At 63.6% G+C, this 27764-nt stretch overlaps 1 protein-coding gene across 1 annotated transcript in view; it reads left to right on the top strand.

Moving 5' to 3' along the window:
* Positions 1-22697, top strand: part of ARAP1 (ArfGAP with RhoGAP domain, ankyrin repeat and PH domain 1) — a 58380-nt gene extending 35683 nt beyond the window's left edge. The window contains 20 exon segments of the mRNA XM_054223039.1: positions 1379-1513; positions 1800-1935; positions 3339-3441; positions 3530-3725; positions 4346-4391; positions 4618-4781; positions 5941-6153; positions 7272-7377; positions 7647-7794; positions 8103-8186; positions 8352-8420; positions 8594-8711; positions 10396-10509; positions 11631-11773; positions 14117-14199; positions 18677-18727; positions 18996-19059; positions 19232-19387; positions 21063-21101; positions 22036-22697. Of these exon segments, the coding sequence (XP_054079014.1) occupies positions 1379-1513; positions 1800-1935; positions 3339-3441; positions 3530-3725; positions 4346-4391; positions 4618-4781; positions 5941-6153; positions 7272-7377; positions 7647-7794; positions 8103-8186; positions 8352-8420; positions 8594-8711; positions 10396-10509; positions 11631-11773; positions 14117-14199; positions 18677-18727; positions 18996-19059; positions 19232-19387; positions 21063-21080 (2147 nt within the window). The 3' untranslated portion in view covers positions 21081-21101; positions 22036-22697.
* Positions 22698-27764: the final 5067 nt, after the last annotated feature.

Below are 27764 nucleotides of genomic sequence, written 5' to 3'. Positions count from 1 at the left end.
CACGGGATGCGGGAGGCAGGATGCAGGATGTGAGATGTGTGATGCAGGATTCGGGATGGAGCATACAGGATGCAGGATGTGGGATGCGCGATGTGGGAGGCGGGATGTAGGATGCAGAATGCAGGATTCAGAATGTGGGATGCAGGATGCAAGACGCGTAATGTGGCATGCAGGATGCGGGATGCAGGATGAGGGATGCGGGATGCGGGATGGGGGATGGGGGATAGGGGATGAGTGATGCGGGATGCGGGATGCACAATGCGGGATGCAGGATGCAGGATGTGGGATGTGCAATGCAGCATGTGGGATGCGCAATGTGGGATGCGAGTTGTAGGACGGGGATGCGGGATGCAGGATGCGGGATGCGCAATGTGGCACGTGGGATGCAGGATGCAGGATGCAGGGTGTGTGATGCAGAACATGCGATGAAGGATGTGGGATGTGCAATGCGGGATGCGGGATGCGGGATGTGCGATGCAGGATGCAGGATGTGCAATGCAAGACATGCGATGTACGATGTGGGATGCAGGATGCAGGATTCGGGATGCAGGATGAAGGGTGCAGGATGAAGGATGCAGGATGCAGGATGCAGGATACAGGTTGTGGGATGTGGTATGCGGGATGTGGAACATGCGATGAAGGATGTGGGATGTGCAATGAGGGATGTGGGATGCAGGATGCAGGATTTGGGATGCAGGATGAAGGATGCAGGATGCAGGATACAGGTTGTGGGATGTGGGATGTGGAACATGCGATGAAGGATGTGGGGTGTGCAATGAGGGATGTGGGATGCAGGATGCAGGATTCAGGATGCAGGATATAGGATGTGGGATGCAGAATTTGGGATGTGGGATGCACAATGCAGCACGTGGGATGCAGGATGTATGATGCGGGATTTGGGATGCAGGGTTTGGGATGCAGGATACAGGGTGCAGGACGCGGGATGCGGGATGCCATCCTGGTGGATAAGCCTGACCCCACTGACCCCCCGTCAGCCCCGGGTCTGGGTGCCCCCCGGCCGTGCCATGGTGGGGGCTCACGGTGCTTTTGGGCTCCTCCTCCTTGTGCTGAGCCGGGGGACACCCAGCCGTTTTGGTGGGGGGGGGAGGGGGGGTGCAAAGTGGCCGGTGCCACCACTACAGCCCCCGTCCAGCTCATCCCTTCATGTCACACCAGCAAAGAACCCGGGGGGGGCGACGTGGACTGCTGTCACCCCCCCCCCCCCCCATCCCTGACCCAGCTGCACCCCACTGCAGGCCATAGCCGCTGGGCCCCCCCAGCCGTGCAGAGGGGGTTTTTTCTTGGGGGGGGGGAGGCTGTACAGGAGGGTTTCAGCCCCCACCCCCCGCCATGACAGGTTGTCCCCCCCCGTTTGCAGAGGCGCCGCGGCTGGAGGTGGGGGGCAGCGAGGAGAAGCCCTACTGGGTGCCCCCGCCCTCCGTCACCCACAACGGCTTCCTCTACAAAACCCCCTCCATGGCCAAGCCCGTGGGCGAGCGGAAGGGCCAGGAAGGTTTGTGGGGCTGAGAAAGAGGGGGTGCGAGGGGTCGGTCGAGGCCGGGGGGGGGGTGGGGGGGTGGGTCGGGGGGTGATGGTGGGTTGGTGGGCGATGAGGAGGTTGGGGGGTGGGTGGACGGGGGGAGTGGGTTACACCGTCCCCAGCCCCCCAGGGTGACGCAAAGGCATCGGGGAGGTGCATCCGGCTGGGTTTGAGGGGGAGGGGAGCGGGTGGGCACCCGGTGGGTGGTGGGGGGGCGAGGGGGGGGGGGTCTGGCCAGCAGCGTCCCTGTGCCGCGCAGAGTTCAGCCGGCGGTGGTGCGCGCTGCAGGACGGCGTCCTCAGCTACTACGAGAGCGACCGCAACGCCGTGCCCAACGGCGAGATCAAGGTGGAGGAGATGGTCTGCCTGGTGAACAACCCCCCCCACGCCCACGGGTGAGCCCCCTCCCCCCCAAAGGCGCCCCCCACCCCCCACGGGGACGGGCACGCCGGGGTCTCGCTTGTGGGAAGGGTGGCACGGCGCTGGGGGGGGGGAGCGGGGGGCTGCTGGCCGCAGGCCGCCGCTGGCCCCTGTGGCGTGGGTGGCGGCACGGAGGATGCTGACTTTGCAGGGAGTCTGTGTAACCCCTGTGTAACCCCTTTGTATCTGCTTTGTAACCCCTTTGCAGCCCCTTTATCACCCCTTTCTATCCCCTTTGTAACCCCTTTGTAACCCCTTTGTATCCCCTTTGTAACCCCTTTGCATCCCCTTTGTAATGCCTTTATAACCAATTTGTATCCCCTTTGTAACCCTCCGTTTTGCAGCCCCTTTCTAACCCCTTTCTAACCCCTTTCTATCCCCTTTGTAACCCCTTTCTATCCCCTTTGTAACCCCTTTGCAGCCAATTTATAACCCCTTTGTATCCCCCTTGGAACCCCTTTGTAACCCCAGTGTAACCCCTTTATAACCCCTTTGTAACCCTTTTGCAGCCCCTTTATAACCCCGTTCTATCCCCTTTGTACCTTTTTTGTAACCCCTTTGTAACCCCTTTGTAGACCCTCTGTAACGCCTTTATAACCAATTTGTATCCCCTTTGTAATCCCCCCCTTTTGCAGCCCCTTTGTAGCACCTGTGTAGCCCCTTTATAACCCCTTTGTAGCCCCTTTATAACCCCTTTGTAGCCCCTGTGTAGCCCCTTTGTAGCCCCTTTATAACCCCTGTGTAGCCCCTGTGTAGCCCCTTTGTAGCCCCTTTATAACCCCTTTGTACCTCTTGTGTAACCCCTTTGTAACCCCTTTGTAGACCCTCTGTAACGCCTTTATAACCAATCTGTATCCGCTTTGTAACTCCCCCTTTTGCAGCCCCTTTGTAGCCCCAGTGTAACCCCTTTATAACCCCTTTGTAGACCCTTCATAACTCCTTTGTAGCCCGTGTAGCCCCTTTGTAGCCCCTTTATAACCCCTGTGTAGCCCCTTTGTAGCCCCTTTGTAGCCCCTTTATAACCCCTGTGTAGCCCCTGTGTAGCCCCTTTGTAGCCGCTTTATAACCCCTGTGTAGCCCCTGTGTAGCCCCTTTGTAGCCCCTTTATAACCCCTGTGTAGCCCCTGTGTAGCCCCTTTGTAGCCCCTTTATAACCCCTTTGTAGCCCCTTTATAACCCCTTTGTAGCCCCTTTTCAGCCCCTGGCCATCCCCTGTTTGCCGGCACTGGGGGGATGTTCTGGGGCCGGGGGCCGCGGCGGTGGGATCCCAAACCTCCCCAACCTTTGGCGGATGCTCCGTGGGGCGGGGGGCGGGCTGCTCCGTCCCCGTGCCCCGCACTGTTCAGCCTCCCCTTTTCCCCCCTTCCTTTTCCCGCAGGTTCGAGAGCACCTTCGAGGTGTACACGGAGTCGGAGCGGCTCTACCTCTTCGGATCGGAGAGCCCCGACTCCGCTCGGGAATGGCTCAAGTCCATCGCCAAGGTGGCCTTGGGGGGAGCTGGGGGTGGGCTGGGGAGGGGGAAGCCGAGTGCCCGCGGCGCTGACCTGTCCCTTCTCCTCCCCGCCTCAGTCCTTCGTCCACCCCCGCGCCGAGGAGCTGCTGGCCCTGGACTTCGAGCGCTTGGGCCGGCTGCACTACAAGGGTGGCCTGAACCTGGAGCGAGCCAAGGAAGGCTGGTTCGCCCTGGCCGGCTCCGCGCTCCACCTCTCCTGCCCCGACGGCGAGCGGCAGGAGCCCCTCCAGCTGCGCAAGCTGCAGGAGCTCTGTGCGTGCCCTCAACCCCAACCAGCACCTTGGGATCCCCCAAGTCCTGCAGCACCCAACTTTGGGTGGGGAGGGGGTGGGGGTGGATGCTGCTTCCGTGGAGCGTGGGATGGGATGGGATGGAGGTAGAGATGATGGAGATGGAGACGGAGGCGGGGATGGAGGTGGAGATGGGGATGGAAGGAGCTGGAGATGGACATAGGGATGGAGATGGAGATGGAGATGGGGACGGGGATGGAGATGGAGATGGGGATGGGGATGGAGATGGGGATGGGGATGGGGATGGAGATGGAGATGGGGATGGAGATGGGGATGGGGATGGAGATGGAGATGGGGATGGATGGAGCTGGAGATGGACATAGGGATGGAGCTGGGATGGAGATGGAGATGGAGATGGGGATGGGGACGGGGACGGGGATGGAGATGGAGATGAGGATAGAGATGGGGATGGAGATAGAGGTGCTGCTGCTCTTCCTCCTCTCCATCCTCTTCTCCATCCCTGGAAGGGCACTGCTGGTCCCCTTTGGGCTGGAGCTGGATCTGTTGGGGCTGTGTGGGGCTGAGGGGGGCTGGGGGACCCCACATGCCTGTGGGTGACGGCCTCTCTGCCTTCCCTTCCAGCCATCCAGGGGGACAACGAGGTGCTGGTGCTGGTGGAGAGGCGGAGGTGAGAGCAGAGGGGGTGTGGGGGGGGTGTGAGACACCCCCCCAGCAAAATATCACACCCAGCCCAATTCCCCCCCCGTCCTGGTGTGCGATCACCCTCCCCACCGTGACTGGGGACCCCCAAAAGAGAGCCGGGACCACCCTCAGGCCCTTCCCGGGGATCCATGGTGGGGTTTTGAGGCGGGGGGGGGGGGCTGTCCCCCCGCTGAGGCCGGCGTTGCCGGCAGGACGCTGTACATCCAGGGGGAGAGGAAGCTGGATTTCCTGGGCTGGGTCCACGCCATCCAGAAGGCCGCGGGCAGCGCCGGGGACACCTTGTCGGAGCAGCAGCTGACGGAGGCCGACGTCCCGCTGCTGGTGGACCGCTGCATCGACTACATCACCCAGTGCGGTAGGTGCCGTCGCCCATCGCTGGGGGGGTCGGGTCAAGCCCATCAGCGGCTGGGGGGGGGTGGGGGTGGCCGGCTGAGACCCGACGCACTCGTGACACCGGTTGCCCTCCCTCCTTGAGATTCCACGCCAGCTCCGTGGGAGGAATTTGGCCGGAGCAGGCCTTTGGCTCCAGCCCGCAGCTCCGCGGCGGTCGCGGCAACACCTGCAGGGTGGGAAGGAGCCGCGGCGCTGGCTCCCTGCCGGCGGCATCTGGCCATGGAATCGTGGAATGGTTTGGGTGGGAAGGGACCGTTAAAAGCCACCTATTCCAACCCCCTGCCCTGGGCAGGGACGTGTTTCGCTAGATCAGGTTGCTCCAAGCCCCGTCCAACCTGGCCTTGGACACCTCCAGGGATGGGGCAGCCACAGCTTCTCCGGGCAACCTGGGCCAGGAGCTCACCGCCCTCAAAGTGAAAAATTTCTTCCTAATATCTCATCTAAATCCGTCTTCTTTCAGTTTAAAACTGTTCCCCCTCGTCCTATCGCTACAGGCCCTGCTAAAAAGTCTGTCCCCATCTGCTGTGAGGACAGGCTGAGAGAGTTGGGGGGGTTCAGCCTGGAGAAGAGAAGGCTCCACTGAGACCTTGGAGCCCCTTCCAGTCCCTCAAGGGGCTCCAGGAAAGCTGGGGAGGGACTCTGGATGAGGGAGGGGAGCCATGGGACGAGGGGGAAGGGGTTTCCGCTGCAAGAGGGGAGATTGAGCTGAGATCTGAGGCAGAAATTCTTGGCTGTGAGGGCGGTGAGCCCCTGGCCCAGGTTGCCCAGAGAAGCTGTGGCTGCCCCATCCCTGGAGGGGTTCAAGGCCAGGTTGGCCGGGGCTTGGAGCAAGCTGGGCTGGTGGGAGGTGTCCCTGCCCAGGGCAGGGGGGTGGAATGAGATGATCTCTAAGGTCCCTTCCCACCCAAACCATTCCATGATTCTGTGATTCCACGATTCTACCTTTCTTATAAGCCGCCTTTAGGAACTGGAAAGGGCTGTAAGGTCTCCCTGAAGCTTTCTCCTCTCCATGCTGAGAAGGCTCCAGGGATGGAGATGGGGAGCCAGTGGGTGGGAAAGGGGGCCGGGATGGGTGGCCGTCCCCCACGGAGAGGGTCTCACCCGCACGGGCTGTGCCGCAGGGCTGACCTCCGAGGGCATCTACCGCAAAAGCGGGCAGAACTCCAAGACCACCAGCCTGCTGGAGGTGCTGCGCCGGGACGCCCGCAGCGTGCGCCTGAAGGAGGGCGAGCACCAGGTGGACGACGTCGCCAACACCCTCAAACGCTTCTTTCGCGACCTCGGCGATGGGCTCTTCACCGGGCGGTGGGGCCAGGACTGGCTGCGGGCGACGGGTGAGCCCTGGGGGGGGGCTGCTGGGGGGGCTGGTGGGACCGAGGGACCCACGCTGACCCTGGGGTAGCCCCGTGCTCCGGCACGGCTGGGGCTGGGGCAGGGCAGAGAGCCAGACCCCCCTCACTCTGTGCTTCTGGATCGGGCCCCTGAAAATCTGGGATGGGGACACCCCATGGGAGAACAGCTGGGAGCTGCGGTGTGCAGATCTGGGATGCTCCGGCCCCCCGGAGCTGGGATGCTCTGACCCCATGATGCTGGGATGCTCCAGCCCCACAGAGCTGGGATGCTCTGACTCCATGATGCTGGGATGCTCCGGTCCCCTGGAGCTGGGATGCTCTGACCCCGTGGTGCTGGGATGCTCCGACCCCATGACGCTGGGATGCTCCAGCCCCACAGAGCTGGGATGCTCTGAGCCCATGATGCTGGGATGCTCCAGCCCCACAGAGCTGGGATGCTCTGACCCCGTGACGCTGGGATGCTCCAGCCCCACAGAGCTGGGATGCTCCGACCCCATGACGCTGGGATGCTCCAGCCCCACAGAGCTGGGATGCTCCAACCCCATGATGCTGGGATGCTCCAGCCCCACAGAGCTGGGATGCTCTGACCCCATGACGCTGGGATGCTCCAGCCCCGTGGAGCTGAGATGCTCTGGTCCCTTGGAGATGGGATGCTCTTTCCCTGGCATGCTCCCGCCCTGTGGAGCTGGGATGCTCCAGCCCTGGGTTGCTTCAGCCCCATGGAGCTGGGATGCTCTAGCCCCCCGGAGCTGGGACACTCTGCCCCTTGGAACTGGGATGCTCCAACCCCATGGTGCTGGGATGCTCCAGCCCCCCGGAGCTGGGACACTCTGTCCCCTTGGAACTGGGATGCTCTGGCTCTGGGGTGGTCCAGCCCCATGGAGCTGGGAAGCACTGGCCCTGTGGAGCTGAGATGCTCCAGCCCTGGGATGCTCCAGCCCCGGGATGCTCCAGCCCCCTGGAGCTGGGGTGCTCCAGCCCCAATGGTGGGACAGAAGGGTCCAAGGTGGGGTCTGGAGAAGGGATGGTGGGGCCGTGGGTCTTAACCTCACCTCCCCGCCCACTCCGCGCTCATCCTCTCCCTCGTGCCCCTCTCGCAGCGCTGGAGGATGAGGAGGAGAAGATCGGCGAGTACCGGCGGCTCCTGGACACCCTCCCCACGGTGAACCGGGCCACACTGAAGGCGCTCATCAACCACCTCTTTCGGTACGACGTGGGCGGCCAGTCCCATGGCATGGCCGAGCCTGGGGTCCTCAAGCCCCCGTGGGGCATCTCCCCAACTGCTGTGGGGTCCTGGGATGGAGGAGAGCCCTCATCCCTTGGCTCACATCCCAAGCAAGGAGCGGGATTTGGGGTCAAGCTGTGCCCAAAGCCGAGCATCACGTCCCAATGTGGGGCACATTCCCCCTGGCAAGGCTGAAGAGGGGGGTCCCGGGGGGGCTGCGGGGCAGGAATCGTAACGGGGTTCCCCGCAGGGTCCAGCTCTTCTCCGGGGAGAACCAGATGAACACGCACAACCTGGCCATCGTCTTCGGGCCCACACTCTTCCAGACGGACGGGAAGGACTACAAGGCAGGCCGCGTGGTGGAGGACCTCATCAGCCACTACGTGAAGATCTTTAACGTAGGTTCACCCCCCTCCCACCTCTGGCACTGCTCTGGATCAGGCCGATGTATGGACATTCCCAGGGGATGGGGAGGTGGAAGGAAGAAGAAGCTGGATCTAATCTATCTGCGGACATCTCCTTGCTTTGGAGAAGAAGGGATGGGGGTCCATGTCCTTGCAAACCTTGGGGACCCCCAAGCGTGGAGGTGCTGGCACCGCTGGGCAGGGGAGCAGATTCCCCTAGGGACCCGCGTCTGCTGCTGCGGTGAAACTTAAGGGTGGTGTGGTCAACCCTGATGGCTCCATGGGCTCCTCTTCCTTGGCAGGTCAATGACCAAGAGATGAAGAAGCAGCAGGATGAGATCATGGCCATCATGAAGATGCGGGAGGCAGCGTCCAGCGGGAAGCAGGTGGGTCCTGGACATGGGAGACCTTCCTGGGGCACCAGCTTTGCATGGGGACCTCACTCCAGCATCTCCTGGAGATGCCCCAGGCAGGGGGTGTCCATGCTGCGTGGGGGCATTTAGCCCCACATGGGAAGCTGCAGGTTGAAGTGCTTTCCCGTTGCCCTCCAGCAAGCCGGGGACTTCATCTGCACTGTCTACCTGGAGGAGAAGAAGACGGAGGCAGAGCAGCACGTCAAGGTGAGTCGTTGGGAGGAGGACACAGAGGGGACAGTGACCCCCCCTGTTGCATGCCCAAACCTCTGTGGTGGCACGGGGTGGCTCTGAGCTGGCCCCTCTGCAGCACGAGGGTGGCACAGACCCAGGCACCGGCTGATGGAGACCTGTCCCTTACCTCTGTCCCTTCTGTCCAGATCCCGGCCACCATGACAGCCGAGGAGCTCACCTTCGAGATCCTGGACAGGAGGAAAATTGTCATGAAGGAGAAGGACTATTGGAGCTGCTTCGAAGTCAATGAGAGGGAGGAGGCAGGTTGGTGTGGGGGAGCGAGGGCGGTGGGGATGGGGACGGGGACAGGGACAGGGACGGAGATGGGGATGGGGATGGATTTAGAGATATAGAGATGGAGATCGTGATAAAGATCGAGATGGGGATGGAGATAGATGGGGATGGGGATGGGCATGGGGATGGAGTTGGGATGGGCATGGCGGTAGGGATGGAGTTGGGCATGGGGATGGAGGTGGCGATGGAGTTGGGGATGCAGATGGAGTTGGAGATGGGGATGGAGATAGGTATGGGAATGGAGGTGGGGATGGGAATGGGGATGGAGCTGGGCATGGAGATGGAGATGGAGATGGGGATGGAGATAAGTATGGGAATGGAGGTGGGGATGGGAATGGGGATGGAGCTGGGCATGGAGATGGAGGTGGAGATGGGGATGGGGATGGTGGGGATGGGGGTGGGAATGGAGATGGAGATGGGGATGGAGATAAGTATGGGAATGGAGGTGGGGATGGGATTGGGGATGGAGCTGGGCATGGAGATGGAGGTGGAGATGGAGTTGGGGATGGGGATGGTGGAGATGGGGGTGGGGGTGGGAATGGAGATGGAGATGGGGATGGAGGTGGAGATAGGGATGGAGATGCAGGTGGAGATGGAGTTGGGGATGAGGATGCAGATGGAATTGGGGATGGGCGTGGGGATGGATATGGGGATGGAGATGGAGATGGAGATGGGGCTGGGGCTGGGGATAGGGATGGGGATGGAGTTGGGGATGGAGATGGGGGTGGGGATGGAGATGGAATTGGGGATGGGGATGGTGATGGAGACGGAGTTGGGGACGGGGATGGAGATGGAGATGCAGAGGGGGATGAGAAGGCTCCCATGGGGACTGCCCCAGGGAGAAATGCTGGGATGAACTCCAGGCGCTCGGGAGAGGATGGCTGTGATGCCGCAACTTTGCTCGCCGTGGCCAAGCGCCGCAGATGGGCTGGTGGTTTGGGCCAGGACCCAAACCTTAGGGCTTCAAACGCCTCTGAAGCTTGGCGGGAGTGTCTGGGCTCTCCGGCCAGCAAAGGGAACAGCCCCGGGGTGCCCGTGGACATCCCTGAAAGCCTCCGCTGAGCAGTTTTGGTCCTCGCCAACTCCACGCCGTCAGTCCCACCTCCCCTTTTCCCCCCCCGCCCGGAACCCCGAGCTCAGCCCAGCACCCCCCAACCCCTTACGAAAACAGGAGGATCCTCAGGCTGCGCGGGGGCTAAAATTCGCCTCGAATGGAATATTCACCTCCGAACTCGCACGGAACGCGTGACTTGCCCTTCGCTCGCGTGGCGGCGGGTGTGTTTGACATACCTCCCCGCATATTTTCTCTGGCACGCGTGCGGGGGTCACAGGGGCTGCCCGCGGTGGCGGCGGCCGGCGTGTTGTGGAACACCCCCCCACCCCCCCCACCCCGTGTTTCGCAATGGCGGGCGCTGGCGAGCGCTGGCTCCTCAGCCACCTTCCAGTCCCCGCGGGTCACCCAGCGCGGGCCGAAAGTCCCCTCCCCAGGGGACAATTAGCGAGGGGGAACAAGCGCCATTAAAAGGCGGCGGCGGCGGCGGGGACAGGCAGGACCGTTCCTTGGCAGGCTCTGGGGACCCGTGTGTCACCCCCTCCTTGGTGGGTGGCAGCCCCCGGTGGGCTGCCTGACCCCGACTCTCCCCCTTCCCGACAGAACGGCCCCTGCACTACTCGGAAAAAGTGCTGCCCATTTTGCACTGCCTGGGGACGGAGAGTTACCTGGTGGTGAAGAAGCAGATGTCCATGGAGAACATGCTCATCTACCTCGGTGAGGGGCTGGGGGGGGCCGGGAGCTGGCAAGGAGGGGAGGGAGGGGGCTGGATGGGATGGGGATGGGATGGGGATGGGATGGGGTGGGGATAGGGATGAGACGGGTTGGGATGGGGATGGAGACGGGATGGAGTGGGGTGGGATGGAGTGGGTTGGGGATGGGATGGAATAGATGGGGATGGAGCGGGATGGGGATGGGATGGGATGGGGATGGGGATGGAGATGGGATGGGACAGGGATGGGATGGGGATGGGATGGAGTGGAAGTGGGATGGGGATGGGATGGGCATGGAGATGGGAATAGGATGGGATGGGCATGGAGATGGGATGGGGACAGGGATGGGTTGGAACGGGGATGGGATAGGATGGGCATGGGGTGGGAATAAGATGGGTTGGGGTGAGGATGGGATGGGATGGGGATGGGAATAGGATGGGATGGGGATGGGGATGGGATGGATAGGGATAGGATAGGATGAGGATGGCATCGGATAGATGGGGATGGGATGGGGATGGGGTGGAATGGGGATGGGATGGGATGGGGATGGAGATGGGATGGAGTGGAATGGGGATGGGATGGGATGGGACAGGTATGGGATGGGGATGGGATGTGATAGGATGGGATGGGATGGGGATGGGATGGGGATGGGATGGGGATGAGCTGGAGTGGGATGGGGATGGGATGGGATGGGATGAGATAGGGATGGAATGGGGATAAGGTGGGATGGGATGGGGACAGGATGGGATGGAGATGGGGACGGGATGGGGATGGGGATGGATCCAGCGTCGCCTCCCTGCCAGCACGGGGTGGGCAGGATGCTCCCTGTCCTGCCGACCCTGCAGAGAAACCCCCCGGGATCAGCCATCCCCTGGCTGCCTCCCGCTGGTGGTGTTCCCAGCACCGGCCCAGTTAGCGCGTGGCTGGGACCCCCCATATGGGGTCATGGCTGGGCGCAGGGGGGGGGACATGGTCCTGCCTGCCCTGCCTGGGCTGGGAGCAGGCAGCAGCCCGCCATGGTGGTGAGGGTGGGGGGTGTTCCCTTGCCATCGCCCCACGGGACCCTTCCTGGGGGGGGCCTGACCCCCCTGGGGGGGCCGGAGCCGCTCAGGCGTGTGCCCCCAGCCAGCAGAGTGGGCGACTGCAAGCACGGCATGATGAAGTTTCGGGAGGAGAGGAACCTGCTGGGGCTGGGCCTGAGCACCGGCTTCCACGACCGCTACTTCATCCTCAACCACACCTGCCTGCGCCTCTACAAGGAAGTGCGGGTGAGCCCCCGCTTCCTTCCCTTCCTTCCCTTCCCTTCCCTTCCCTTCCCTTCCCTTCCCTTCCCTTCCCTTCCCTTCCCTTCCCTTCCCTTCCCTTCCCTTCCCTTCCCTTTCCCTTCCCTTCCCTTCCCTTCCCTTCCCCTTCCCCTTCCCCTTCCCCTTCCCCCCCGGATGTGGGACCCACGTGGGCTGGCATGGCACGGGACTGCGGGCAGCCATGGGGCTGGCACTGCAGGCAGTGATGGGGCTGGCATGGCACAGGCCCTGCAGGCAGCCATGGGGCTGGCAGCAATGGGGCTGGCATTACAGAGGCAATGCAGGCAGCCATGGGGCTGGCATGGCACAGGACTGCAGGCAGCCATGGGGCTGGCAGCGATGGGGCTGGCATCACAGAGGCAATGCAGGCAGCTATGGGGCTGACCCCAGCAGTGCAGGCAGCCATGGGGCTGGCATCACATGGGATGGCAGGCAGCTGTGGGGCTGGCACTGCAGGCAGTGATGGAGCTGGCATGGCACAGGCCCTGCAGGCAGCCATGGGGCTGGCAGCGATGGGGCTGGCATCACAGAGGCAGTGCAGGTAGCCGTGGGGCTGGCATGGCACAAGCAGTGCAGGCAGCCATGGGGCTGGCACTGCAGGCGGTGGTGGGGCTGGCATTTCAAGCAGCCATGGGGCTGGCATCACACAGGATTGCTGGCAGCCGTGGGGCTGGCATCACTGGCAGTGATGGGCTGGCACTGCAGACTCCCATGGGGCTGGCATCACACAAGCATTGCAGGCAGCCATGGGGCTGGCATGGCACAGGACTGCAGGCAGCTATGGGGCTGACCCCAGCGGTGCAGGCAGCCATGGGGTTGGCACTGCAGGCAGTGATGGAGCTGGCATGGCACAGGCACTGCAGGCAGCCATGGGGCGGGCAGCAGTGGGGCTGGCATCATAGAGGCAATGCAGGCAGCCATGGGGGCTGGCATGGCACAGGATTGCAGGCAGCCATGGGGCTGACCCCAGCAGTGCAGGCAGCCATGGGGCTGGCATCACACAGGCATCACAGGCAGCCATGGGGCTGGCATCACACGGGATGGCAGGCAGCTGTGGGGCTGGCACTGCAGGTGGCCATGGGGCTGGCATGGCACAGGATTGCAGGCAGCCGTGGGGCTGGCATGGCACAGGCAGTGCAGGCAGCCGTGGGGCTGGCATGGCAGGCAGCTGTGGGGCTGCCCCCCACAGCGCGGTCACCCGCAGATGGGGATGGTGCCCAGATCAGCCCCGCAGCCGGCTCTGAGGCCGTGCAGGGGCGCGAGGGGGGGGACACCAGCGTCCCACCTGGGGACATCTTCTCCCCGCCCCCCCTGCTGTCACACCGCTGCCACCCCCCATCCCCTGCCCACCGCCAGCAGCGTGGGGTCCGTGGGGGGGGTGCCCCCCTCTCCCCCCCCCACCCCGGCCGCTTTAACCCCCCTCCTCTGTGTCACAGAGCCTGCGGCAGCGCGGCCCCCCCGCGGAGACGGTGAGTAGAGGAGCCGGGGGGCTCAGTGGGGCGCGGGGGGGCTCAGTGGGGCGCAGGGGGGCCCCCGCGCCCTCTGCCCTTACAAGGCTGCCCGGGGGCCATCCCAAATCCAATCCCGTAGCCCATCGCCGCAGTCTCAGGCCGTGGGGTGCTGCGGGGCCTGAAACAGCCCCCCCCCCCCGCCCCCCCCCCCCCCCCCGCCGCCAGCCCCCCCCAGAGTGCCCCGATGTGGGGTGCCATGGCCGGGGAAGGGGATGGGGCCCCCCCATCCCGCGGGCATTGGATCGGGCTCTTGTAAGTCGCGTCGCTTGCACGCCAACGCAGGCTGGGGGGGGACGGGGACGGGGACATACCAGGAGGGGTCCCCATGGTGTCACCCGCTGCCAGAGCATGGCTCGTGTGGCATGGCGAGGCGGGGGGGGGCGGGCCTGGGTGAGAGGGGGGCTTTGCCCCTTCCAAACGGCGGGTGACGCCGGGGGCAGCCGCCTTCAGCCGGGCCGTGCCGGCGGGGTGACATCTGGGGACACGGTCTGGGGCCACCGGTGCCCCGTCCGTGATGCTGAGGACGGGTATGACATGGGTGTCCCCGTGGGGGACGTCCGGTGCCAGGCTCTCGAGACCCTGTCACAACGTGCCAGCGCTGGTCCCCACTCCGACGGCGGCTGGCACCGCGTCGGGGGGGACGCCGCCGCAGGGACACGTCCCGCATCCCTCTGCCACGGGTGGTGGCTCTGCCCTGTCCCCGTCACCGCAGCCCTACGGCTTCTCCTCCCTGCCGGGGAGGGGGGGGCCCGGTGGCGAAGGGTCCCCAACGCGGTGTGTGTCCCTCTGTCCCCAGAGTCACAAGCCGGAGAAGGAGTGGCCCGTCAGGAACCTGAAGGTCTACCTGGGCATCAAGAAGAAGCTCCGGCCCCCGACGTGGTGAGAGGCGACGCGGGGACGTGGGGACAGGGATGGGGACAGGGATGGGATGGGGACGGGGACAGGGCTGGGGATGGAGACAGGGATGGGCTGGGGACGGGATGGGCTGGGGACGGGGACAGGGATGGGACAGGGATGAGATGGGGACGGGGCTGGGGCTGGGGACAGGGATGGGATGGGGACAGGGATGAGATGGGGACGGGGCTGGGGCTGGGGACAGGGACAGGGATGGGATGGAGACAGGGATGGGATGGGATGGGATGGGGACAGGGATGAGGACAGGGACAGGGATGGGATGGAGACGACGATGGAGGTGATAATGGAGATAGGGACAAGGGTGGAGATGGGGACAAGGATAGGGACAGGGACGGAGACATGGACAGGGACAGGTCTGAGGATGAGGATGGGGACAGGGATGGGACAGGGGCAGGGACAGGGCTGGGGACGGGGATGGGATGGGGACGAGGCTGGGGATGAGGATGGAGAGAGGGACAGGGATGAGGACAGGGACAGGGATGGAGATGGGGACAGGGATGGAGATAGACATGGGGACAGGGATGGAATTGGGGATGGAGATAGGGATAAGGACGGGGATGGGGATAGGGATGGGGATAGGGATCGGGATCGGGATGGGGATGAGGACAGGGACAGGGATGGGGATGGGGACAGGGATGAGGATGGGGACAGGGATAGGGGTGGGGACAGGGCCAGGGCCAGGGACGGAGATGGGGGTGGGGACAGGGATGAGGATGGGGACAGGGATAGGGCTGGGGACAGGGCCAGGGCCAGGGACGGAGATGGGGGGTGGGGACAGGGATGAGGACGGACATAGGGATGGGGATGGGGACAGGGACGGGGATGGAGATGAGGTCGGGGATAGGGATAGAGATGGAGATGGGGACAGGTATGGAGATGGGGATGGGGACAGGGACAGCGATGGGAACGGGACCGGAACAGGGATGAGGATGGGGTTAAGGGATAAGGGACGGGGCCAGGGACACGGATGGAGATGGGGATGGGGACGGGGACAGCTGCGGCTGCGGGGACACGTCTCCTGCTGCCCGTGCCTGCTGCCGCCAGGTGTCAGAGCAGCCTCGCAGGACGCTGCCGCCGCCCGCTGCCAGCTGCGGGGCTGGCGACAGCCCTGTCCCCTCCCCTGCCCGCGGCCAGCGGCTGGGACACGAGTGTGAGTGTGAGGGTGAGGGTGAGTGTGAGTGTGCGCACGCGTGGGAGGGTGCGTACGTGGGAGTGTGTGGACACGCGCCTGCCTAAGCGCGCGCGTGCGTGTCGGCGTCCGTGTGCACGCGGGTCAGTGCGCGTGTGTGGGAGTGCAAGGGCACACGTGTGCGCGTCAGCAGGTTGTGCACGTGTGTGTGTGCGTGTGCGTGTGTGTGCGTGCACGCACGTCAGTGTGTGCGTGTGTGGGTGCATGCATGTCAGCGCACGGGCGTGTGTGTATGCGCATGTGTGTGCATGTGCATGTCGGCGAGTTGCGCACGTGTGTGCGTGTGCATGTGTATACGTGTGCGTGCGCGCATGCCAGTGTCTGTGCGTGTGCGTCAGCAGGCCGTGTGTGCACGCGTGTGCACATGAGCGCATGGGCACGTGTGTGTGTGTCAGTGTGCGTGTGCGTGCGTGTGCATATTAGTCCATGGGCACGTGTGTGTGCGTGTGCATGTCAACATGTTGCGCACGTGTGTGCGTGTGCGTGTGTAGATGCGTGCGTGCACGCACGTCAGTGCGTGCGTGTGTGGGTGCATGCATGTCAGCGCACGGGCGTGTGTATATGCATGTGTGTGCGTGTGTGTGCGTGCATGTCAGCGAGTCGTGCCCGTGTGCGTGCCCGTGTGCGTGCGTGTCAGTGCTTGTGCGTGTGCACGCACGTCGGTATTGTGTGCGCATGCGTGTGCACAGGAGTGCACGGGGGGTGTGTGTGTATATGTGGGTGCGTGCATGCATTCAGCAAGTTGTGCACGCGTGTGTGCGTGTGTAGGTGTGTGTGTGCATGTGTATATGCATGTGTGTGTGTGTGCATGCATGTCGGTATGCGTGTGCATGCGTCTTCACATGAGTGCACGGGCTTTTGTGTGTGTGGGTGTGTGCGTCGACAAGTTGTGCATGTGTAGATGTGTGTGTGCACGCGTGTCCACAGCTGTGCGTGTGCATGTGTGTCAGTATGTGCGTGCATGCATGTGCACATGAGTGCATGGGCATGCGTGTGCGCGTGCATGTCAGTGACTTGCGCACGTGTGTGCGTGTGCATGTGTATACGTGTGCATGCGCGCATGCCAGTGTCTGTGCATGTGCGTGTGTGTCAGCAGGCCGTGTGTGCATGCGTGTGTGTGTGTGTCAGTGTGCATGTGCATGCGTGTGCATATTAGTCCATGGGCATATGCGTGTGCGTGTGCATGTCAACATGTTGCGCACGTGTGTGCGTGTGCGTGTGTAGATGCGTGCGTGCACGCACGTCAGTGCGTGCGTGTGTGGGTGCATGCATGTCAGCGCACGGGCGTGTGTATATGCGTGTGTGTGCGTGCATGTCAGCGAGTCGTGCCCGTGTGTGTGCGTGTCAGTGCTTGTGCGTGTGCACGCACGTCGGTATTGTGTGCGCATGCGTGTGCACAGGAGTGCACGGGGGTGTGTGTGTCTATGTGGGTGCGTGCATGCATTCAGCAAGTTGTGCACGCGTGTGTGCGTGTGTAGGTGTGTGTGTGCATGTGTATATGCATGTGTGTGTGTGTGCGTGCATGTCGGTATGCGTGTGCATGCGTCTTCACATGAGTGCACGGGCTTGTGTGTGTGTGGGTGTGTGCGTCGACAAGTTGTGCATGTGTAGATGTGTGTGTGCACGCGTGTCCACAGCCGTGTGCGTGCATGCGTGTCAGTATGTGCGTGCATGCGTGTGTAGATGAGTGCGCGGGCATGTGTGTGCGCATGCGTGTGCGTGTGAGGAAGTTTTGCACACGTGTGCATGCGTGTGCATGTGTGTGCGTGCACGACAGCGAGTTGCGTCCCTGTGCGTGCATGTGCAGACGCTTATGTGCATGTGTGTGCGTGTGTGTGCGCGTGCATGCCGGGGAGCTGTGTACATGTGTGCGTGTTTGTGCATCTCTATATGTGTGTGCACGCGTGCGTGTGCCTGTCAGCGTGCTTTGTACACGCGCGTGGGCGTGTGCATACGTGTACGTGCGTGTGCGAGTGTACGCGTGCGGGTGTGCGCATGCAATGCGCGCGGGTGCGTGCACCTCAGCGTGCGTGTGCGTGTCAGCGTGCGCCTGTGAGCGCGCGATGAGCCGCGCAGCCCTGCTGGGGGGCTCCAAATCCCCTGCGGGGGCAGGAAACACGTCCCCCCCCGGGGGTTGGGTGGGCACCCCTGGGGCCGGGCAGTGCGGTCGCAGGTCTCGGGGGCGCAGGGTGGGAGGGGGTTCAGGGCTGGGGGGGGGTTGCAGTATTGGGGTGGGGGTTGCAGAGCTGGGGGGTTGCAGGGCTGGGGGGGTTACAGTGTTGCCGGGGGAGGATTGCACAGCTGAGGGGGTTGCAGGGCTGGGGGGGGGTTTGCAGGGCTGGGGGGGGTTGCAATATTGGGGGGGGAGCTGCAGGACTAGGGGGGTTGCAGAGTGGGGGGGATTGCAGGGCCGGGGGGGTTACAGTGTTGGGGGGGGTCGCAGGGCTGGGGGGGGTTGCAGTATTGGGGTGGGGGTTGCAGGGCTGGGGATTTGCAGGGCTGGGGGGGGTTTGCGGGGCTGGGGGGCTTGCAGACCTTGGGGGGGGTTAGAAGGCTGGGGGGGGGGGTTACAATATTAGGGGGGGGTTGCAGAGCTGGAGGGGGTTACAGTGTTAGGGGGGGATTGTAGGGCGGGGGGGGGTTGCCTGGCTGGGGGGGTTGCAGAGCTGGAGGGGTCGAAGGGCCGGGGGGGGGTTACAGTGTGGGGGGCGTTGCAGAGCTGGGGGGTTGCAGGGTTGTGGGGTTGCAGGGCTGGGGGGGTCTGCAGTATTGGGAGGGGTTGCAGGACTGAGGGGGGGGGTTACAGTGTTGGGGGGGGGTTTTGCAGAGCTGGGGGTTTTGCAGGGCTGGGGGGGTTACAGTGTGGGGGGTGTTGCAGAGCTGGGGTGTTGCGGGGCTGGGGGGGGGGTTTGCAGGGCTGGGGGGGTTTCAGGGCCGGGGGGGGATTGTGGGGCTGGGGGAGGTCTCAGTCTTGGGGGGGTTGCCAGGCGGGGGGGGGGGGTGTCTCAGGGCTGGGGGGGGGACCGCAAGGGTGGCTCGCATGGAGGTGACTTGCAAGGAGGAGGACGGCGAGTGGGGATGCGGGTGGTTGGAGGAGTGGGGGGGGTTCGCAGGAACTAGTGGGGGGGTGGGTCGCAGGGATGGGGGGGGGTTGTTTTGCCCCCCCCCCCCCCCCCAGAGCACTGGCGCAATGGCAGGGCAGTGTGTGCCATCGGCCCCCCCGTCGCGTTTTTTCCCTTCTCCCCCCTCCAGCTGGGGCTTCACCGTCTTCTACGAGAACGAGAAGCACGAGAAGCAGCAATGGTGAGGGCAGGGCTGGGGACACGGGGGCACACTGGGGACAGAGGGACCCGCTGCCGGGGCTGGGGAGTTCTATGGGCACCCACGGACCCGCTCAAGATGCCACCGGGCTGCCTGACTTGTCCCCTTCGGTCCCCTGGGCTCTGCGAGACCTCAGCGTCTCGGGGCCCGGCGTCGTCCCCAGCGGTGGCTGGAGCAGCCGGGTGTCCCCGTGTCCCCTCCCCGCTGCACCCCGCCGTCCCCACCGGCCGCTGACACCGTGTCCCCACAGGTACCTGTGCTGTGACACCCAGGCCGACCTGCGGGAGTGGTTTGCCACCTTCCTCCACGTTCAGGTAGGGAAGGGACACCCTGTTCCAGGTCTGCCCGGAGGGATGCTTGGCTAGCAGGAACCCGTTAGGGGTAGCCAAGCATCCCGAAATACCCGCATCCCGGCGGGGGTCGGGGGGGGGAGGAAGGAGATGTCCCCCGGGGGTGGCCGAGGACCCAAAACCCTCTCGTCCCCAGAACGGCGGGGCCCTGTGGCCTTCGGAGCGGTGCAAGACGCGGGCGTCGCGGTCGCCGCAGGACGCCAGGTTGGGTACCGTCTCCCTCATCCCGCTGCGGGGCAGCGAGAGCGAGATGAGGAACAGTGTGGCCGCTTGCGCTACTGACCCCCTAACCGTGAGTGACACGGCGTGGCGGGGGCGGGGGGACACAACGTCGCGGCTTGCGGGGGGTGTCCCGCATCTGGCCTGCATCACACGCCGGGGTGGGACATCCCGGTCTCCAAACCTGGGGAAGGCGGGGGGGGGGGACAAAAACACACGCATCCCTCCTCCCCTTCCTTATGTACCAGCATCAGCCTCCGGCCACCCCGGAGAGAGCTGGGGGGGGGTGTGTGGATGATCCTTTCTGGGGGTGGATGATTTTTTGGGGGGGTGTGGATGACCCCCTTTGGGTGCCCTGTCCGGCCTGGGGTGGAGGGGGGGGGGTGTCTCCCAGCTGTGGGGGTGTCCCAAACCGTGTGATGCAAGAAGAGAGGATGCTGCCCGGCTCCCGAATTCCCCCATTAACAAGGGTGATTTCTCCGAAACACCCCCCCCCCCTCCCCCCCGGTGACAAATCGCCCCCCCTGCCTTGTCCTGCTGTCTGTCTGTCTGTCTGTCTGTGCGACAGCTGTCCCTCCCGGGGGGCTGTCACATGCCGGGCACCCCCCCCACCCCCCCGTCACGCCGGTGCTGGCCCTGGGTGTCGCAGTCTTGCTGTTATAAACCTGAGGAGGCGGTTGTGCCGGGGGGGGGGGGGGGGTCCCACCGGTGGCACTGTCATTGCCGGGGGGGGTGTCCCACAGTGGTACTGTCACTGCCCCGGTGCCCCCAGGGCTGGGTATGCCCCAGGACCCCCTCCCAGGCTCAGGTTTATAATGGGGGGGGGGGGGGGGCAGCAGGGAGGCTCCTCCAGGGCTTTGCTGGGGGCTGCGCTTGGCGGGGGCTGTGTGGGGACAGCAGGGACATTGTGTGTGTGTGGGGGGGGGGGACAGCAGGGACGGTGTGTGGGGGACACAGCAGGGATGTTTTGTGGGAGGGGGGACAGCAGGGACAGTGTGGGAGCAGCAGGGACGTTTTGTGGGGACAGCAGGGACGTTTTTTGGGGGGGGGGACAGCAGGGACGGGGGTGTGGGGACAGCAGGGACGTTTTTTGGGGGGGGGGGACAGCAGGGACGGGGTGTGGGGACAGCAGGGACGTTTTTTGGGGGGGGGGGACAGCAGGGACGGGGTGTGGGGACAGCAGGGATGGGGTGTGTGGGGAGCCAGCAGGGACGGTGTGGGGGGCCAGCAGGGATGTTTTGTGGGGGGGGACAGCAGGGACGTTGGCTACCATGACTTCAGCAGGGCTGGTGGCACTGCCGTGGCACCCTCATGGGTAAGTGTCGTGGGCAGAGAGAAGCAGTGCTACGTTTATTGATAGCGATATGTTTATTGATAGCCATATATTTATTGATTTAACGAAGTTTGGTAGTAAAGCTGGGAGGGGTGGATGACACCCCAGAAGGCCGTGCCACCATCCAGCCAGACCTGGGCAGGTGGAGAGTTGGGTGGAGAGGAACCCGATGGAGTTCAACACGGGCAAGTGTAGGGCCCTGCCCCTGGGGAGGAACAACCCCCCGCACCAGGACAGGTTGGGGCTGACCTGCTGGAGAGCAGCTCTGCAGAGAGGGACCTGGGAGTCCTGGTGGGCAACAAGCTGCCCACGAGTCAGCCATGTGCCCTGGTGGCCAAGGAGGCCGTCCCCCTTTGATGCCCCAACGCGGGGGATGCCGGGGACTCACGGGGACCTTTCTGCTCTCTGTCCCCAGCTCCTGCGAAACGTCTGAGCAGGAGGCCTGACACGCCAGGTGAGTGTTGCCACCCTCCCTGCCTTCACCCCCTGCCTCATCCCCGTCATCATCACCATCATCCCTGCCTGCACCCCCATCCCCATCATCATCATCATCATCATCATCATCATCCCTGACTGCACCCCCATCCCCATCCCTATCACCATCATCATAATCATTGTCGTCATCATCCCCGTGTGCACCCCCATCCCCATTCCCATCATCATCATCATCCCTGCCTGCACCCCCATCCCAGCCTCTCCCTGCCTGCCACCCCCATCCCCGTCATCATCATCATCATCATCATCATCCCTGCCTGCACCCCATCCCAGCCCCTCCCTGTCTGCACACCCATCCCTGTCATTGTCGTCATCATCATCATCATCCCTGCCTGCACCCCCCATCCCAATCCCCATCCCCATAATCATCACCATCATCCCTGCCTGCACCCCCATCCCCATTCCCATCATCATCATCACCATCATCATCATCATCCCTGCCTGCACCCCTATCACAGCCCCCTCCCTGCCTGCACCCCTGCCCCATCCCCATCCCCATCATCATCATCATCATAATCCCTGCCTGCACCCCCATCCTAATCCCCATCCCCATCCCAATCATCATCATCATCATCCCTGACTGCACCCCCATCCCCATCATCATCATCATCCCTGACTGCACCCCCTGCCCCAACCCCATCATCCCCATCATCATCATCATCATCATCATCATCATCATCGTACCTGCCGGCACCCCCATCCCCATCATCATCATCCCCATCCCTGCCTGCACCCCCATCCCAGCACGCTCCGAGGTGGCTGTCCCATTGCCACCCTGCCTTGGGGACACAGGCACACGCATGCACGCACGGTTGTGTCCCCCCGCCGTGTCCCCCTGCAGGGGGGGCGGGGTGTCCCCTTGGCCGACCCTTTGCTCTCCCCTTGTGCCGCAGGTTCGTCCGCCAGCGGGGCAGCCCTGGGGGACCCGCGCCAGCTCCACACCCCGCCACCCGCCGGGGGTCCCGCCGGCTCCGCGGCCTCCGCCGGACCCTCTCGTCTCCCCCCACGGTGACCCACGGGCGACCAGGAAGGGGGGGAAATGGTAGCCAGGCCACCCACTCGACGGCGGAACGGGTCCCGGGAGCCACGGCCGGGCAGCCCACGGGGACCAGGCAGTGCCAGCCCACCCGAGCCCGCACCCTGCCTGCTTTTGGGCCGGGGGCTCTTCCTCCTCCTCCTCCTCCTCCTCCTCCTCCTCCTCCTCCTCCTCCTTCTCCTCTTCCTCCCTCTATTTTTAAATCTCTTTCCTTTAAACCCACAAAGGCAGGCGGCAGCAGCCCTTCCCGTGGGATGCTCGGAACCAGCATCAGGATGCTCCCGTCCCTCCCGGGGAGGGGGTGTGCCATCCCCAGGGTCCCCATGGCAGGGTGACAAGAGCCTCTGCGTCCCTCCGCATCGGGGAGAGGGGGTGAATCCGGCCTCTGCCCGCCCCCCCCCCCCCATCCCCGGCTCCAGCCTGTGCTGGAGTTGGGGGGGGGGGGACACAGGGTGAGGGGTGGCAGGAGCTGCCCCCGCTCCCCGCTGCCGCCTCTCGGTGATATTAAAGGTTTTTGGGGTAACGGCGTGGAGGTGTCCAGGTCTCTGCTGGCCGCAGGGAGGGGAGGGGGTGGCGGGGGACAAGCGGGGGCTGGCGAGCCCATGGGTGATGCCACGGAGCGGGCAGCGAGCTGCCAAGCCGCTTTCCGGGGACGGAGCAGTGACACCCTGGTCTGACGGTCCCCCTCCTCTGCTGAGCCGGGATGCTGTGCCAGCACCGGATGATGGAAGGTGGCTCCGGGGGGCAAGCGTTTGCAGTCCCCACCTCCCTAGCCTGCTCCCACCTTCCCGTGGCATCGCGGGGCTGGCGCAGGGCGCTGGGTGCCAGCCAGGGGAGTCCCCGGTGTCCGCCACCTTGGCCCGTGCCATGAAAACCCTTCCTGGCAGCCATCCCTGCTGGGAATGTCCTTGGAGCTCAGCCTGGGCCTGCAGGAGGTGGCCTGGTCCCTCTGCCCGGTACCCAGGGATGCAGGGATGCAGCGATGTGCGGATGCAGGGTTGCGGGGATGTGGGGGTGCAGGGATGCGGGGGTGCAGGGATGCAGGGATACAGGGACGCAGGGATGTAGGGATGCAGAGATGCAGGAATGCGGAGATGTGAGAATGCAGGGATGTGGCGATGCAGAGGTGTGGGGATGCAGGAATGCGGGGATGCAGGAATGCGGAGATGTGGGAATGCAGGGATGCAAGAATGCAGGGATGCGGGGATGCAGGGATGCGGAGATGTGAGAATGCAGGGATGTGGGGATGCAGAGATGTGGGGATGCGGGGATGCAGAGATGTGGGGATGTGGAGAAATGGGGATGCAGAGATGCAGGGGTGCAGGAATGCGGGGATGCAAGAATGTGGGGATGCGGAGATGCGGGAATGCAGGGATGCAAGAATGCAGGGATGCAGAGATGTGGGGATGCAGAGATGCAGGGATGTGGAGATGTGAGAATGAAGGGATGCGGGGATGCAGGGATGCGGGAATGCAGGGATGCGGAGATGCAAGGATGTGGGGATGCAGGGGTGCGGGGATGCAGGGATGCGGAGACGCGGGGGTCTGTGTGGGCAGCGGTAGGCAAGGGGGTGCGACCGCAGCGCTGGGAGCATCGCTCGCCCACTGAGCTGCCTGCGGTGGCCCTGGGTGGGTGTCCCACCGCCCCCCTCCTGCTGCTGAGCCCCCCGGGGGGGCCGGGCGGTGAGTCATGCGTGGGAGAGGGCTGTCAATCACCCGCAGGCGCTGCCGGGGCTGCGGGTTTGTGGCGGCGGCGGCGGCGCTGGCGGCACCACCAGCAAAGTGTGGTGGAACCACCGAGATGGAGATGGAGAGGAGACCCCCCATGTCCCCACCGCCTCCCGACACCAGCCCCACACAAGCCCTGGCCTCATCTGTGTGGGGCTTGGGCCCCTCGTTGCTGTGCCTGGGCGAGGACCTGGGTGTTGGGGAAGAGCGGAAAAGCTCCTGCCACCCCCGACTCCATGGCCCCTGTCCCTTTCTGCTGCGCCAGGGGGTCCCATGGGGCTGCTGGTGGCCAGGGCTCTGCAGGCAGAGCACCCTGCAGGCAGGGGAGTGGGGACCTGACACCAAACCCCAGCCATGAGCCATGAAATGCCATCAGCGCTTGACTTCGTCCAGATACTCATCAATCCCCCATCCATCCATGCCCATCCATCCATCCATCCATCCATCCATCCATCCACCCTTCCGTCCATCCATCCACCCTCCCGTCCGTCCATCCATCCATCCATCCATCCATCCATCCATCCATCCATCTCCCCATCCATCCCCCCATCCATTCCACAACCCATCCATCCCTCCCTCCATCCATCCACTCACCTGTTCCTCCATCCATCCATCCATTCATCTCCCCATCCATCCACCCATCCATCTACCCACTCACTTATTCTTCCATCCCTCCCTCCACCTATCCCTCCCTCCCTCCTTCCATCCATCCCCTCATCCATCCATCAATCCATCCATCCTCTGTCCATCCATCTCCCCATACACCCCCATATCCATTCCCTCATTCATCCTACAACCCATCCATCCCTCCCCCATCCATCCATCCATCCATCCATCCATCCATCCATCCATCTATCCATCCATCCATCCATCCATCCATCCATCCATTTATCCGTCCATCCATTGTCCCCTCATCTGTACCTTCCTCTCTCCCTCCCTCCCTCCATCCCACCCTCCCTCCCACCATCCATCCATCCATCCATCCATCCATCCATCCATCCATCCATCCCACCACCCTTCCACCCATCCCTCCCTCTATCCCTCCACCTATCCCACCACCCATCTCTCCATCCCTCCCTCCACCCATCCATCCACCCGCCCACCCACCCCTCAGCAGCCTCCCTGTCCCTCCACTCATGCCCTTGTCCATCTGTCCTCCCCATCCTTTCCTCCCCCAGGACCCCCCCCAACCCTCTCCCTGCCCCATTCCATGACCCAGGCAAGTTCTCCTCAGCCCCCCCACCAGCCAAGCTTCCCTTAATGGCCGTTTCTGCCAGCTGGGCTTGGGCGTCCCGTGGGCCACCCATGGCTGAGCCCGTCAGCTGGGTCTGGGTCCCACCTCTTGGGGACACCCTTTGGGCAGCGAGAACCTGCAGGATTCCTCGGAGGCATGTTGGTGGTGGAGATGGTGGTGGCAGAGGAGGTGACAGGGTGTCCCTGCGGAAGCCTGGCCGTGAGTGGGTGCGCGTCACACCGCGTTTGCCCCAGCATTTGGTGTCTGCGCCTGGGCTTGAGGGCCAGGACGCGTGATCAGTGCAGGCAATGTGTGCTCGGTGCATGCAACATGTGATCAGTGCATGTAACATGTGATCAGTGCATGCAACACATGCTCCGTGCATGCAACACATGCTCAGTGCATGTAACATGTGATCAGTGCATGCAACACGTGCTCAGTGCACGCAACACGTGCTCAGTGCATGCAGTGTGATCAGTGCATGTAACACGTGCTCAGTGCATGCAACATGTGATCAGTGCATGGAGCACATGCTCAGTGCATGCAACACATGCTCCGTGCATGCAACACTCTCAGTGCATGTAACAGGTGATCAGTGCATGCAACACGTGCTCAGTGCACGCAACACGTGCTCAGTGCATGCAGTGTGATCAGTGCATGCAACACGTGCTCAGTGCACGCAACACGTGCTCAGTGCATGCAGTGTGATCAGTGCATGTAATATGTGCTCAGTGCACGCAACATGTGCTCAGTGCATGCAACATGGGATTAGTGCATGCAACAGGTGCTCAGTGCATGCAACATGTGATCAGTGCATGGAGCACATGCTCAGTGCATGCAACACGTGCTCAGTGCATGCAATGTGGTCAGTGCATGTAATACGTGCTCAGTGCACGCAACACGTGCTCAGTGCATGCAACATGGGATTGCTGCATGTAACATGCTCAGTGCATGCAACACATGCTCAGTCCATGCATGTGATCAGTGCATGCAGCACATGTTCAGTGCATACAACATGTGATCAGTGCATGTAATGCGCTCAGTGCATGCAACATGCTCAGTGCATGCAACACATGATCAGTGCATGTAACACGTGCTCAGTGCATGCAGCACATGCTCCGTGCGTGCAACATGCTCGGTGCATTTAACACGTGCTCAGTGCATGCAACGTGATCAGTGCATGTAATATGTGCTCAGTGCATGCAACATGTGATCAGTGCATGCAGCACATGCTCAGTGCGTGTAACGTGCTCAGTGCATGCAACGCGTGCTCAGTGTCTGTAACACATGTTCAGTGTGTGCAACACACGCTCTGTGCACGTATCACGTACTCAGCATCTGCATCTTTGCCCCCGCCCTGAGCGTCTGCACCAGGTGCTGGTGCTGCACGTGTGTTCCGCCTGTGACGTGCCGGCTGCCTGCACATGCTTGTGCCCCCTGAGTGTGCGCACACACATGTGTCCTTGTCCTTTGCGTGTGCGTTTAGCGCTGGCTGACCCAGGCTGGGTGCCTGCGGCGGTGCCCTCGGTGCCGGGGCTGCATGCGGCAGGGGAGGCAGCGGTGCAGCCCCCCGGGGGAAGGGGAGCAGCCCCCATCCCCGCAGCCCCTCGGAGTTGGTCCCGTCCCTCCCAGGGCAATTCAGGCTCCGGGGCAGCGCCGCAGAAAACGCTCCCATCCCTGAGCCACCTCCATGTCCCGCGCTGGGGACGCTGCCACCGTGGGTGCCTGCGGTTCCCACGGCGTCCTGCATCCCCCGGGCGTGAGATTCGGGGTTCCCTTCGCCTCCATCCTCCTCCCTTGGGGACAGGATGGATGGGGAGCTCCCGATGGACCATCCGAGGGCAGCTGGGGACCTAAAGTCCCCCAGCCCACGGAGGGAGCGGGGCGCTTTGCAGCAGCTGCCCCACAGCTGCGCCGAGCTGGTGCGTGCTCAGCTGCAGCCCGGCGATGGGAGGAAGGCCAGCCAAGAGCCTGTCTCTCCGGAGCGGGATGGATGGAGCCTACCTACACCTCCCCTCTATATATAGCCCTGCGGAGGCGAACGCCATGTGATACCTCGCCCAGCCGAGTGATTAATTGCGGAGTCATTTACAAACAGCTTCATAAATTCCCCGCCATCGCTGGTGGTTTGGCACGTGAGGGTGATTTCTAGCCCCTCCGCAGCCACCGGCTGGTACCCAGCTGCCTCTTCCCAGGGTGCGGGAGGCCTTGGTACGTGGCAGAGACGGCAGCATCCCTGCCCGTGGTCCGGCGGTGGCAGGAGCATCCCTGAGCTCGCGTGCCGAACAGATGGATTAGGGAAACACCAGGGAAGAGTTGCCGCTGAGGTGGCACGAAGCAGCCGCCGGGAGCTTGTGTGCCACCAAGGGCCATGCTCAGGGGGCTCGGAGCCAGCCCCCGGCTTTCCCGTGCCTCAGTTTCCCTCTCTGCCCTTTCCTCATCCCTTTGCAGAGGGGGAGACTGAGGCAGGGGGCAGCCCCGTGGTTTGCAGAGCGTGTAAAAGGCACCGCTGCGGGGCTGTTTTAACCCAGCGCTTGCTTTGCGGAGCCATGTCCCCCGCTCCCCGCGGCTCCCCGGGGCTCGGCGCCCCGGGCCAGCCCGGCCCCTCCTCAAACCACCCCAGCC

The sequence above is a fragment of the Rissa tridactyla genome, chromosome 1 (genome assembly GCF_028500815.1).
Source record: "Rissa tridactyla isolate bRisTri1 chromosome 1, bRisTri1.patW.cur.20221130, whole genome shotgun sequence".
Classification (NCBI taxonomy): Eukaryota; Metazoa; Chordata; class Aves; order Charadriiformes; family Laridae; genus Rissa; species Rissa tridactyla.
The sequence above is the reverse complement of the archived record's forward strand: the minus strand, read 5'-3'. Positions and strand labels throughout refer to the sequence as shown.